The sequence below is a fragment of the Penicillium chermesinum genome (assembly GCF_028974085.1).
Source record: "Penicillium chermesinum strain IBT 19713 chromosome Unknown utg000004l:1.0-3345178.0:1.0-3348027.0, whole genome shotgun sequence".
Classification (NCBI taxonomy): domain Eukaryota; kingdom Fungi; phylum Ascomycota; class Eurotiomycetes; order Eurotiales; family Aspergillaceae; genus Penicillium; species Penicillium chermesinum.
In genome coordinates, this window is record NW_026695314.1 from 2,159,211 (window position 1) to 2,173,240 (window position 14,030).

A 14,030-nucleotide genomic window follows, 5' to 3' on the forward strand; every position below is an offset into this window, starting at 1 on the left:
AAACACAGACCACAGGCTCTCGTTGCACGAAATTGCCTCCGGCGATCATCGTGAACCTCACGCTAGGGCGGGCTCTGGCCAACACGAGAACAGGGGAACCGTCATTCCCAAACACGCTAATCAGCTCGAGGTTATCCACTTCATCCTCCCGCAGGTCTGGGCCAATCAATCGGCCTTCTCCGGCGAGTTTTGCCTTTCGGATTGGCTCCCACGTCACCTTTATTGGCCCGGCGACTCATTACCAAGGCCATGGGTAAAAAGCCACTATTCTTGATTTAATTACCCACTGGGGAGGCTGCGCTTAATTCGAAAGAAAGAAAGAGAGAAAACACTCCCCTCGCCCAATAACAAAGGAGCCAGTCCGTCGTGTGCAGGAGTCAGAGAAGTATGGAAGCTGGGACGCGTCGGGTGTAGCCGAGCACACAGAATGGAATAGTGACCGTGAGCGACAAAGTCCTGCCCGCGATGCACGTCAACAAAAGCAATCACAATGCGGAGTACTCGTAAGGACTTGACGTGAAGCCAAAACCCTGATAAGTCTTTCGAAACGGCTCAAACTTTATTTTGCTTCTTCGGTTTAATTTCCTCGACCAGGAGGGGGAATCGAGACATAGTGTTCTTTGCCGTCCCCAGGTTTCACCATCAATCGAGAACTATAAGATGGGTTTGCCCTGATAGTCTAGGCTTCACGGAACACAGAGGCTAGGATCTTGGTCCCACCAAACTCACCAAATTCCCGATTTCTCGACTTCATAATTGTTCGCGCATAAGAATGCCTGATGGGTCTGGAGGAGCTTCGACGCAGAACAGTCTAACCTCGTTAAGCATCGCTGCAGAATCTAGCGTCTTGGTTGGCAGCTTTGTAGTGGAGCAAAGGTGTGTTCTGCCTATCGGTGGGCTTCTAGCTTTCCCCGTATGCCCCCCTAACGAACACCCCTGGACCTCTATGTCCTTCAATTTCCTATTCGCGCTTTGATTTTCATTTCCGGTTCTTGCGCCGCCCCCTCTCCTCGTGCAGCTCCTCGCGTTTGCCAATGACAAAGCTGATCTAAAATCCTTATTCTCGTAGGAAGCTCCCTCTTGTCTCGGGTCTTTGTCTCCTTTGTAAAGCGGCATCGATGTCCCGTTAGTCCGTGTGTCCACTAGGATCAGCTCCCCGTTGCGGACACGAAGTACGTCTCGAAGCCTTCGCGATCGGTCGAATTTCCAGACCCGCGCCCCAGGGGGTTCTCTTCTGACGTGTGACTTGTCAATTGGCGTCTGGTAACCTTCTAGGCCTTGATTCTTAGCATCGACATCATCTGTAAGTAGACCACCTTAGGGCCTCCGTGCATATCGGGCTGGCGCGTTCTTCCCTCGCGTTCTTCCCTCGCGTTCTGGTGCATCCCGCATCCCGCATCCCGCATCTCCGCATCGACTGACTCGCTGTCGCGCAGCTTCGTACCTCGCCCTTAACAACGGAGAACATCCTTTCTCCCACTTTCCTGCATCCAAGCCTTACCTTCGAAGCCGATTATAGACTCCGTCAATGATTGAACTACGGTAGAGACTGGATGGGAACCAGACTCATCGTGCTCATAGCACATGACAACCTATAACCTGCGGGTGATGGTTTGAAAGAGGGCTTTCCCCCTCAAATAGTAGGAGAAATGGCCTCGGAGCTGCGGTCCCCGGTCTCAGTGACCGAACCTACTCCTCCTTCGCCTACGTCACGCCGGAATCAATCGAAATCGAGATCGAGATCTCGACCAGCGCGACGTCGGAGGGAGTCGTCCCCCACACCTTCCTCCCCGCCGGGTCTTCCAACACCCGCATTCTCGCCGGAGGGCCAAAGCGAAGACGAAGAAATCGTTGAAGAAAACACACTTTTCCCACTCGACCCCCGCAGAATTACACCTACCCTCCATGCATCCTTGGTGTCTGAAATTCTCTCCCTCCGGCGAGAGGTTGAGAGTAAAACCAAGGCCATCGATACTTTAGAACAAAGTTTGGATGAAACGCGAACAGAATGTGAAACGCTCGGCTCCCGTCTCTCCCAGTCCACGCGCGAGGTACGCTCATTGAAGCATCAGCTCAAGTTGCTGGAAGGGGGAACCTCATCAGCAATGACAGAGTTGGTTCGCGAGCGGGACGATGCTGTGGAGAATATCAGTGATGTTCGGAAAAAACTCGAGTCTGCGCAGAAACGGATTCGACATCGGGAAGATGAAATAGAGCGCACCCAGCTATTCTGGGATCGTGACCGTGAAGCCTGGGAAAATGAACGGCGTAACATGGAGCGCAAGATACATGTGGTGGAAGGCCGTTTAAAGACTGTTCTGAATGAAGTCGCAGCTGCTCAAGAGGCCGGAACCCTAGCCTCCCAGCACAGCAGAGAAGAACAGGGCAAGGATAAGAATAAAGAAAGCGATACCGCCAGTCTTGCGTCTAGTAGTCGCAGCCGTCGAAGGCATAGCATGTCCAGTGTGACTACCGAAGAAGGCGAAGACGAAGAACCGCAATTGGCAAGTGCTGTCCGATTCTCGGTGATGAGTATGGTACCCGAAAAAGTGGACTCGAGTTTGAACTTAGCCCAAGAACTGGCCCTCGACGAGGACGAAGAGGAATTCGCGAGTGAGGAGGACGCACCTGTCTCTCCTGAAGCGCTCCCAGAAGAACGACCCATGTCGGTCCTTTCAAGCACTTCTCGCACAGTTGCCTCCAAGGCCCAGCGGATTCTGGGCATGACTATGTCTAATACGGGCTCACCAACCGTGGCTGAATATCCCAGCCATGTAAATCAATTCCCAGCCAATGTGGAGTATCGCGACTCAGCTGTGCAATACTCCCCGCCTCCATCCCCCGAGCTCTCTGCGAAGCCTGAGGACATACCTTTGCCCACTGACGAATCGCAAGATGCAGATCTTCCTGTGGACGAGAATAGATACGTCCCCAAGGTGAAAGATTCGGCGACTTTGACAATGGCAATCGAGACGACCTCTTCTTCGTGCCAGACTGTCGATCTCCCCGATATTCCATGGACCCCTAAGGCGCCAGATTCACCCGTTACTCCTGAGCCAGCGCCGGTTCAGATGACGTCGGCATCGACCCAGACTGACTCGCCAATGGAGCCAGCGCCAGAAGGCGCAGAGAAACCATCCTTGTCACCTAATGCCATCCCTGCGGAGGTTGATGTTCCCATGATCGCTATTCATCCTCCTGGCTCAGAACCTTCTTCGCCTCGCAACAGTGTTGTTCTCCCACCTCAAACCAAGAGCGTATCTGTTCAGACCAACTTCAGGAACTCGATTGAGGAGCGCTCTATCGCGATTCAGACCGAGGAGATCCGTATTGACCAGCGCCCTGTCAAACTCCCAGCTAGCCTACTTCCGTCCGCTATACCAGATCTACCAACTAGCGCAGAGATACAGGAGGCTAATGAGCTTCCATATCGCGCCCCTGTACCGCCCCCTCGCTCCGCCAAGAGAGAACAATTACGGAAGACTCAATCCGAGGGCCCTGTCAAGCCGCCGCGGGCATCTGGTACAGACCCTATGCAGGCATACCCTGGTAATAACGACAATGGTCCCTTGTCGGATGATGCAGGATCCGGGCTCAGACGGCCCTTCCGTTCTAGCAGTCTCTTTGCAGGCTTCGAACAGCTGAGTGATGATGAAGGACCGAGCGGGGAGGAGCGGGATATCTTCACTGATGAAGAGTTCCTCCACCGACCGTTTACCTCCTATACTCTCCGTCGCGGCAAGATGGTCAACGCCAAGTCCAGACCTAGTCAAGATGAGATGACCCTGTCTGAGATCGACGAGCAACTATCCGATGCCGAGTCGCGGCCATCGGATGCTGGCCGAGGAGCCTCTCGAGCAACCCAACGCTCGTTTGCCACAAGCTCTAGCGGCCGCCAGCCCGGAATACGGAAGATGGCCTTGATCTCGAGCGGTGCGGCAGCGCATCACAAGACTCGACCGCGCAGCCCTAGTGAGCCCAGCATTGATAGTGGCAGTGTAGGCTCTAGCATTGCTCCTCCTTTCCCCGTTCCGACCCGCCACAGCTCTCGCAAGATCCCCTTGAATGGAAGTGACGGGCCGCCCAGCCCAACACGCTCCACAGGCCGTCAATTCTCCGATCGCAGCGTTCGCAGCTCGATGATACGTCCCAGTCTACGCCGTGTGCAGTCTGAAAACACAATTTCTGAATGCGATGGCGTTGTTCGCCCAGAGACTTGCTCTACGCCGACCCGTTCTCCTACCTCCTTTACTCCAGACAGCCCTGCTTATCTAGTACCGCCCTTGCCGTTGGATGATATCACTGCTCCGCGCGAAATGCGCCAGCCCCAGCCTCACGGGCATCACCGTCCCTCTGTCCCCTCCATGAATTGGGGCTACGAAAATGAGGATTCGACCGGTGGCGTGCAGCCGACAAGTGTTGTGGACGCCATTGCGCAGACCATGGTTGGTGAATGGATGTTCAAGTACGTTCGGCGTCGGAAGTCATTCGGCATGGGCGACTCCAAAGACAATTGGGAAGGCAAAAATGCCGACGAGGTGTCTGCCAACATCACCAACAGTGGCGTGCGGCACAAGCGATGGGTTTGGCTGGCTCCTTACGAGGGCTCTATTATGTGGAGCAGCAAGCAGCCGACCAGCGGACCTGCCTTGCTCGGCAAAAGTGGCCGGAAATGTAAGAACTTGATCATCGTCGCTCGTTGATTCTCCCGATGTTGCCGCTAACGTTAATGTCTAGTCACTATCCAATCTGTGCTGGACGTTAAGGATGACTCCCCATTGCCGAAGGGCTCTGGATATCCTGAATCCATTCAACCGGTCCATCCTAGTCCTGACACCCCAGCGGGCTCTTAAGTTCACAGCGCTCACTGCCGAGCGTCACTACGTGTGGCTGACAGCCCTATCATTTCTCAGTCACTCATCGATGGCACTTTCCGATCTCGCTACAATTCCCCCCGCGCCACGAGAGGAGAATGTCTCTCGACCACCAGCGCACGCCGCCCTGCGACGCAACCCTATTCGCGATTCCATACGGGTCGCGAAAGGCCGTCCTCGCCCTGTGCCTAAGGGCAAACGCTCGTTCCCGGAGCCGGCCCCCGAGGTAGCCAGGAATGATAGCATTGACATGGCTGCCGATGCACCCACCATCCCTCGATACTCCTACCAGAACCAGCATACCCGCAAGCGTAGCAACACTGCCCCTCGTCCACCGGCTCTCCACACCCTGCGCAGCTTCTCCAGCCAAGGCACTATGCCATCGCCGAACAACAGTACGACGGTTGGCTCGGATATCTACACCTCACCCGTGGCACCTCCATCGAATCTTCCTCCCAATCTCCCCGCTGGCATCAACAGCGTCCGCAGTAGTATCAGCCGGGCATCCGACACAAGCGCCCGCCCGTCAGTGAACAGCAACGTGTTCGACATGGGAACCATGCGCATGGAAGCCTTCATCGATACCAGCGCAGGGCCGCCCACTCGACCTCCCCCACCGCCGCCGACTCACCGTGCGCCCCATGTGCGTAAGACGTCGAGCGTGTGGAGCCAAACCCGATACTCTGGGTATGCGCCATCTGTTGACAGCGAACTTTCCTTCCGACCCGACGATCCATTCCGCGGGTTCTAGGCATACTTTTGTTTTGTATCATTTTTCCCCTTCGCTATTTCCTCTTTTTCTTTCTTTTCCGTTCTCTCTTTTCCTCCTCTTTATCCATTTCCATGTACAGTTGTATATACCATTATGTCTTGTTTCACCGACCTATATCCTCTGCTCGCTTTTCCCGTCTTGCATACTTTATTTGATATCTCCCTCTCCCCTTTCTTTTGAACTTTGATTGTGCTGCGCTTGACTGAACTCAGTTGATACCATTGTGCTCGGATGAAAAGGGAAGGCGTTGAATCCAGGTCCATCGCGACTTGTTGACTGAAAAGGCTCCTGTACCTAACTAGCATTCTATTCCAATAGACCACAAGACACTTAAAACGGACTCCACCAGTTACTCTCATGCAAAGCTGCAGCCCCTGGCCGTGATCAGATGCAAGCAAATACTTTCCAGAAATCTCCGTTGAAAATCTCTCTATTGACGAAAGCTTTAGGGTATGAAATCAATTCAGCTGCGATGAACTCCCCAATCCGACAGTTTCAAGTGCCGGAAGGCCACAAGCCAAGAATCCCTTCAGCACCCTTCCGAGAAACCCCATTTACAGCTTCGCAGCATCCTTCACCTCCCCAATCTTCAGCTTGGGCGAGTACTTCTTCAGCACAGACTCGTTGTGGTACTAGGAGGAAACCCATTAGCCGAGGTCGTTTTCCAACGCTTTTGCCTCTGCGCAAGAGGGGGGGGGGAACCGCCCATCCGGGCCCCCGACGTGGTAGTGTCCGTGTGGGAACGTTCCACTCCTGGTAGAAGCTTACCTTCCAGAACTGCTTTGAGGCATCTTTGCCCGCGACACGCTTCAGGATCTTCGCGCCGCCCGGGTGCTCGTCGACGAAATTGGTGACGTCGTAGACACTGCTGTCGATGATGATGTAGAGGCCCGTGTCGGCGGTCTTGTGGGAGGCGACCTCCGCGGGAGTGAAGGATTTCGACATGGTTTCAGGGTGTTTTGCGGGGATTTTGTGGGAAGAAGGAGAAGAGTGCTGGGGGGTTGACGTTATATGGTTCCGGAATCTGGAGAAGCGGGGACCGAGGTTCATTTGCGGGCCGCGGCCTGGTCAGCGCATCGGGGGCGTGCTGATTGGTTGTGAAGGGGTCATATGATTTGTGTATGTGAAGGGTGATGATGGTCAGATTAAGCATTTCCTTATCGCTCCATGGGGAAGTGTTTTATCTGAGGCTTGTTATTTTCTACGCCGGTCGAGGGTGAGGGGACTCGATTGCTTGCATGGGCTGGTTATCCCGTGGGCCCACTATCCCGCATCGCTTTTCTCTAAACAACTTCCAGACTTCAGATGATCTTCAGGGGATGAGGCTTTTACTCATCTGGCATTCGGTGATATTCTCGCTAACTGAAAGAGAAGGGGATGCAGAATCCGCGAAACGGGTCACTTTTTATATCGTACAGAACTCTCTCTCTATGAGCTGGAGTTATCGGCGCATGACCACGCGGCCGAGCCTCCAGATGCTTTATAGCTATCAATGATGCTCACCACCGACCCGTAGGTGCCTGCGACCATGAGGAAGGTTCCAGATAAGAGGACAAACGCACACCATGCAACCATCAATCCCCACCGGGGACCACTGGTTCTCTTGTGCCAGTTATCGTACAGCCACATGCCGGCCATAGGGTGGAAGCACATCGGGGTGCCTAGCAGGGCACCCACCAACGAGACCAGGTCGCTGAAGACCGGGATTGCGCTGGCAATGATGTAGGCAACGACGGTGACGGTAAAGGTGGAGCCGAGCCAGACGGACCAGTGGGTCACGGTGTTGGCGACCAAGTGGCGAGAGCCCTGGAGGATTCGGATGAAGATGTATTTTCCGGTTATCTAGCAAAATGGGTGAGTTGAACCGAGCTGTGGGACGATCGATCAGACGACTGGAAAGAGCAACTTACGTGGACGAAAAGCAATGTACTGGCAATCAACCCAGGTAGGGCAAAGCCATAGCTGACAATCTTGATGGTCGGACCGCCGGAGCCCAGGGCGGGCGAGGACACATAAGATCCACAGAAATAATACATGACGACCCCGATGGTGATGTAGAAAGCCGTGACGACGCTTTGGCAGAGCAGCAGGGCGCGGTTATAGTGGGTTGGGTCACGCATCTCGGATGCGATGTTGAAGAAGGCCGGGGTGCCAGCGTAGGCAAAGACAATCGTGGTGACCGCCGAGATGGCGGACGAGAAGGATGCACTACTATTGACGATTTTGTAGTCGGAATGCCAGACACCCTCCTTCGGCGCGGCTGAAGGGCGGTTCTGGACGCCGACAGCAATAGTGACGATTAAGACTAGCTGCTGTTAGCCCGGATGTCTGATCAGGAAATGATGGGGGGGGGGGGTTAAAGAGCTTGAACTGACTTGCGGTGAGGATACAGATTAAACCAATCCATGCCAACCAGGAGACCTTGCCCAAGGTCCGAATGCTTCCAAAGAGGAAGGCGACGATCGCCGCGACAGCGACATACACTGCGGTGCAAGTCGCATGGGTCGAGACAGCGTTCAACCCGATAGAGATACCCAGCATGCCAGAGCCGGCAGTGAAAACCCACCCTGTTGGGAACCCGGTCAGCGTCGATTACTTGGCTGGCGTTCGGCATGTGGCGAAATTACTCACAGAGAACGAAGGCGACTCCGAGTACGATCCGTCCAATCTTCCCGGCGAGCAACTCGCCCACATCGTCGATACAGTATACCTCGCGATGACGAAGCTTGAAGACACCAATAATGTAGTCCGACCAAGTCGTGATGCCTGCAATGGTGATCAAGATGATCACGCCGGGCACAATGCCCAGAGCATCGAAGGCCACGGGGATCGAGAGAACCCCCAGACCGATTTGGGTTTTCATCATCAGGACCGCTGTGCCCTTCCATCCGACCTGTTCCACGTTAGCATCCCCGGTGACAATGTGGCGCGTTTCGATGGTGCATACATTACGGTAGTTAGGGCCATCTTCAGTGATCTCTCCAAAGACAGCATCGTGAGCGACCTCGCCGACGTCGAGGTCAGGCTGCGACGGCGCGAGGCCCTCTTCGTGTTTCTTTTCGGCGAACATGCTTGAGTATATAGGAGAGGTTTCGGAGGGGTTTAGCCCTTATAAGTCCATAGAGAATAGAGAGAGGGGAGAAGTACTCGAGATCGAACACAAGACTCAAGAATTGGACGGGGATTAAGAATAAGACCGTGGAAATGCTGGAGAGTAAAAAGAGCAAGGCCGGAAAGGGTTTCTCTTTTTAAACTCAATCCTTTCATTTCCCCAAACCGGTTAGATTGGAATTCATCCAGCTCACGAGATCGGGAGAGCAACCGCGTTGCTCGCAGAGGCGTTATCAACGGGAGGGGCGCATTTGAAACGCGGCTCCACTGGAGATAAGAAGGGCAAAGATATCGCTATCTTAGTGGATCCCTCGACTTACTCTCTCTTTCTCCGTAATCTGAGCAAGATCGTGGCTTTTCCATCGAAACTTCCTCTCATACTACACGACTTCAATCTCATCCGGGCACTAGAGTCGGACGTGGGTCAGTTTGCCCCAGACGCAAGCCTATCCCCCGCAAATTGAGCCATTGAGCCACTTGGCCAGAACCCACTTTTTAACCGTCTGGGGAAGAAACCCACGTTACCTCCGTAAATGCCTCAGCGTTGGATCCACCGTACCCCGGGCCTGGACAATTCATGACAAACAGAAAGTGATCCCTGGCGTGTTGCATTTCGTAGGGGCCTCTAAGGGGCCCCTCTAAGGGGCCCTCTAAGGGACGGGGGTCAGACCACACTGGGCAGGTATTTCCCCCCCTGAAGAACTGGTGGCTGCCAAGTTCCGCCTCCAACCGCGTTGCCCCCGTTCAGTCCGTTTCGATCTCCGCTGCAATCCCTCTGTGAGCTCATGATTCGCCACCTGGAACGGACGGGTTCCGCTCTACATGCCGTCACTGGCCTCGTGTCGGCTGCATCCCTTTTCTCCAAAACGTTACATTGCCCAGAGGGTTTCCCACTGCATTGGCCACACTGCGGGAGAGGACAGGAAAGCGATTGGAGTGTCTTCCCGCGGCATTTTTGCAGAACGAGAATCGTAAGGCCAAGGGACCGGGGTCGACAAATGTGACCTCCGGGCTAATCCGGTTTGGAGATTGTCATATACCGTAGTTCATTCAGTTCGTGACTTGAGTGATAGTCAATTGTTCCTTGTTCATCTGGTCTAGTCTGCAACTGGTGTTATACACACGATACCGTCGATCTTCCCTGATCAGCCTCAGCCCTCATGACGTGCATTTTCTGCCGCCATGCTCCTTCGTCGCGGTCAAATCACACACGGATCTTTCAGCCACATAATTAGTGTAAGCAGATAAGATAACCTTGATCGCGGTGCACCGAATCAACTATACGAGATCGATCGTGCCTCCAGTGTCTCTCCCTGGACCACGTGGCTTCCCCCGCTCCTGTCTTTCAAGACTACAAGTACGTACGGGATCTTGGGGAAGCATGCGGGTGTGGTGGATTGCAGTTTGTCGCTCAAAGGGTTCCACTGCCAACGAATCTAAATTTACATCAATGGTCGGAGTGTCATGTCTGCGTTCCCCTTTCTTCCCTCAAGTCTTGCGCTTCTCACCCGCCGAGCCAGACCCCTTCGGCATCTTGCGATCGCGATCCAGGCCCAGCGACTCCAAGTCCTTCTTCTTGTAGTAATGCGGGGCAACCTCCGTCAGCCACTCCACCTTCAACGGCATGTTACTGCGCATGTACTCTTTGCTTGTCAGCACGAGCTCGAAATAGATCACCCAGCGCGGGTTCACTTCGAACAACACGCTCGACGGGTGTAAGTAGACCGACTGCCCCGTCTTGATGGTCCGGTAGCTGTCCCCGCCCCGCTGCAGCCGCGCCGCATTCGGGAAGAAGCCGGCCGTAATGGCCTTCTGGACGGGGATGTGGTCGGTGCCGACCGAGCTGATGGCGACTTCAACCCGGTCGCACAGCTTGGCCAGTTGGTCGCGCACGTCGCGGGCGCGGGTCAGACTGCGCTGTTGCAGGAAGTTCTCTTTCGCCCAGATGGGGCTGAAGTCGGAGTCGACCCATTGGTTCCAGACGTTTAAGAGGGTGAGGTGGTCGCCGCCCTCTTTGACCGTGAAGCGGTTGCGGGCGCTGTCGGCGTGGATTTGCTTGTCCTTGGGCCGGAAGAAGAGGGCGCTGGATTCGCCTAGCATGGAGACGATGGAGAGGACTTCTTCGACGCAGCCGTATTTGTTCGCCGCCAGGATGGCCTTTGCAAGCATGGGGTCGGTGGGGAATTCGGCCATTTGCCGGCCCGTCTTGGTGAGCTCGCCGCGGTCGTTGAGGGCGCCGAGGGCGTACAGCTGTTCCAGCGCGCGGATGATGGTCTCGGCGGGGGGCGGATCCATGAAGTCGAAGTCGAGGAGATTGTCGATGCCCAGAGACTTCAGCATGAGGATGACACTGTTGAGGTTGGTGCGTTGGATCTCCGGGGTGGTGTTCTCCTCCAGCTCGTTGTAGTATGCCCATTTGGTGTACAGTCGGAAGCATTTGCCCGGCCCGACTCGCCCGGCTCGACCGGCGCGTTGGTTGGCGGAGGCTCGCGAGCAGGGGGTTACGACGAGGCTCTCCATTCCGGTCCGGGGGTTGAACACGTTCTCCTTGGCGAAGCCGGGATCGATCACGTAGACGATGCCGTCGATGGTCAGACTGGTCTCGGCGATATTGGTGGCCAGGACCACCTTGCGTGCTTTGGGGGGGGGTAGGCTCGAAGATCTTGGTCTGGAGGTCCGACGGCAGGTTCGCGTAAATGGGACAGACGATCATCTCCGGGATTTTACTGCCCAGTTTCTTGGACGTTTCGGTCAGACTTTGCTCCGCAGCTTCGATCTCTTCTTGGCCCGTCAAGAACACGAGGATATCTCCCGGGCCCTGGGAAGCATGGATTTGGAAAACCGTTGTGATAGCAGCGGCTAGATAGTTAGCTTCGGGCTGCGATGTGTAGTGGACGTCGACTGGGTATCGTCGACCGGGGATCCAGAAGATAGGAGCATCGTCGAAGTATTTCTGGAACTTTTGTGCGTCCATGGTGGCAGAGGAAATGAGCAGCTTCAGGTCCGGTCGGGCCTTTGCAATATCCTTGAGAAGACCGCAAGCAATATCAGTCGGCACGGTTCGTTCGTGGGCCTCGTCGATCATCAGGGCAGAATACTGCGCAAGGTCTGGCTCCGTGAGCAGCTCTCGCAGCAGCATGCCGTCGGTCATGTACTTCAGAATGGTCTTATCGCTGGTGTTGTCCTCGAATCGAATGGCATAGCCGACCTCGTTTCCGAGCTTCGACCCCATCTCCTCCGCCACACGAGCCGCAACACTCATGGCAGCCACTCGGCGAGGTTGAGTACAGCCAACCTTCAACCCCCCTTTGGTATAGCCGGCCTCGTGGAGGTACTGTGGGATCTGGGTTGTCTTTCCAGAACCTGTTTCACCCACGATAATCAAGACCTGATGCTGGGCCACGGCCTCGATGATCTGATCGCGAAACTGGTAGATAGGCAGACTCTTTCGGGTCTCTTCCATAGTAGCAGCCTTCTTTTCAGCAGCATCGATCTGCTCCTTGAAGCGCAGTTGTTCTGCCGTCAACTGCTTATGAGTGCTCTCGAGCTTGGCATCCATGACAAAGTTGATCGCCTGCGAGTCATCAAAGACATACTCGTAGTCTCCCTCGTCGAATTCGGGCTTCTGGATTTGCGCCTTCGCCTTCGCAGACTGCTCCAGCTCCCACTCCTCGTGCTCCGTCACGAATTTCTCCTGCCCCATTTCATCACGTTCAACATATCGCTTGTAGAGCGCTTCCTCCTTCTTCTTGCGATCGATCTTCCCCTTCTCCGTAATGTAGTCCTCGGGCATCATGTAACCGTCGCGATGGTCATCAATACGCAGCCGCTCCTCCGCAAGACGCAGAACCTCGCGGTTCCGTGCAAACTCCTCCTTCTCACGCCGCGTAAGATTAGGATTCTCGCGCAGTTCCGCAGTCTCCTCTGCAACCTGCCGCCGAAGCAGTGCCAAGCGCTCAGCCTCACGCTTCTTAAGATATTCCTGCCGCGAACGCAAACGAATGTCCGGCATAACAGCCGCCCGCGCCTCCGCATCATCCGCCAGCGCCCGCCGTCTCGCCGCCTCGCTATCGCGCGTCCGATCCTCGACGATCTTCTTCGATTTGTTCTTTTCCTTATTCGCCAACCGCTTCGCAAACTCGTCTCGCTCCCGCAGGTCCTTCTGCCGATCAATCTCCTTCTGCACCTCCGGATCGATCTCCGCAGCCGGTGACTCGTCTTCGCGGCGTGTGCGCTTCGAGGGCGATTCAGCGAATTCCTCCTCGCCCCGCTCCGCTTCGAGTCCCTCTTCCGCGTACTCCTCGTCACCCCAGCGATCCTCGAAGTCCTCGTCCTTCTTCCGCAGTTTCTTTGTGCGCGGCCGGTCCCGGCCTTCAGCATCCCGGCTGCGGTCCCGCTTGCGACTGTCGTCTTTTTCCGACCGATCCTTGGTGTCCGGATCTCGCTTGCTGCGGGGCCGGTCGTTTTCGCGGTCTTGCTGGCGGCGGCGCCTGTTGCGCTCGGCTTCGACGTTTACAGGGCCGAGGAGGCGTCGCCGGGCTCTTCGTCCATGTCTACGAGTCGGTATTTCTTGTTCGAGGTCTTGCTCACGCTGGGCTTGGCTTGCGCGAGCTGAGGCCCCTTGCCCACCCGCGAGAAGAGCTGGGTACAGAACGAAGCGATGTCATCGGGGCTGCCGTCGAGGAAAGAGCCGAGTTTGTCTTGGAGGGAGTGTGCGGATTTGGCTGCGCTTGCTTCTGCGAGAACGAAGTCAACTGCGATCGGGTCTGATGCGCCAGTGAGGCGGATGAGAGAGTCTGAAACAAAGGTCTTGTTATCCATCTTGGGCGCAAGATTTGCAATGGGGTATCTGGGGGCTGGTTGATCGAGTTCAGACGGAGGTGGGGTGAAGATCGTCCTGCGCGTCTTCGATGGTAAGTTTAAAAGATGAAGCGCATGTTGTATTTCTAAAATAACCACTGGCAGATAACAGGGCGGTCAAGGGGCAATTGGACGCGTCTCGTAAGGATGAAGTTCAGACGAAGATTTGCGGAGTTCGCGAGGTTATTGCCAAGACGTGCTAATCCACGGCTCCACCGCCGGCTCACCGCCCTCGCACTATGCGACTAGAAGGTCACTACGACTATATAGAACTATAGGGCTATAGGACTGCTGGTTCGTGGACGTACTCGTCTTTTTTGAAGCTTGGATTCCCATTCTGAAATGGCACCACTGGGACTGGCAGTGATGAATGATATCATACGCTAGAAGTATGAATCTTCACGAAGAACTTT

At 55.2% G+C, this 14,030-nt stretch overlaps 4 protein-coding genes across 4 annotated transcripts; 1 reads left to right on the top strand and 3 right to left on the bottom strand.

Moving 5' to 3' along the window:
* Positions 1–1,649: 1,649 nt before the first annotated feature.
* Positions 1,650–5,625, top strand: N7468_005696 (putative nuclear migration protein; the record flags this gene model as incomplete). The annotated part of the gene is made up of 2 exons (XM_058474992.1): positions 1,650–4,691; positions 4,738–5,625. The coding sequence occupies 2 exons, from the start codon at positions 1,650–1,652 to the stop codon at positions 5,623–5,625; spliced, it is 3,930 nt and encodes a 1,309-aa protein (XP_058330732.1).
* Positions 5,626–6,200: 575 nt separating this feature from the next.
* Positions 6,201–6,591, bottom strand: N7468_005697 (cytochrome b5-like heme/steroid binding domain-containing protein; the record flags this gene model as incomplete). The annotated part of the gene is made up of 2 exons (XM_058474993.1): positions 6,201–6,278; positions 6,415–6,591. The coding sequence occupies 2 exons, from the start codon at positions 6,589–6,591 to the stop codon at positions 6,201–6,203; spliced, it is 255 nt and encodes an 84-aa protein (XP_058330733.1).
* A 483-nt stretch (positions 6,592–7,074) lies between these two features.
* On the bottom strand, positions 7,075–8,716 carry N7468_005698 (transmembrane amino acid transporter protein-domain-containing protein; the record flags this gene model as incomplete). Its single annotated transcript, XM_058474994.1, has 4 exons — positions 7,075–7,488; positions 7,557–7,951; positions 8,022–8,213; positions 8,278–8,716. The coding sequence occupies 4 exons, from the start codon at positions 8,714–8,716 to the stop codon at positions 7,075–7,077; spliced, it is 1,440 nt and encodes a 479-aa protein (XP_058330734.1).
* A 1,529-nt stretch (positions 8,717–10,245) lies between these two features.
* On the bottom strand, positions 10,246–13,578 carry N7468_005699 (putative mRNA splicing factor RNA helicase (Cdc28); the record flags this gene model as incomplete). Its single annotated transcript, XM_058474995.1, has 3 exons — positions 10,246–11,393; positions 11,461–13,247; positions 13,274–13,578. 3 exons carry the CDS (start codon positions 13,576–13,578, stop codon positions 10,246–10,248), a joined length of 3,240 nt encoding a protein of 1,079 aa, XP_058330735.1.
* Between the last annotated feature and the right edge of the window lie 452 nt (positions 13,579–14,030).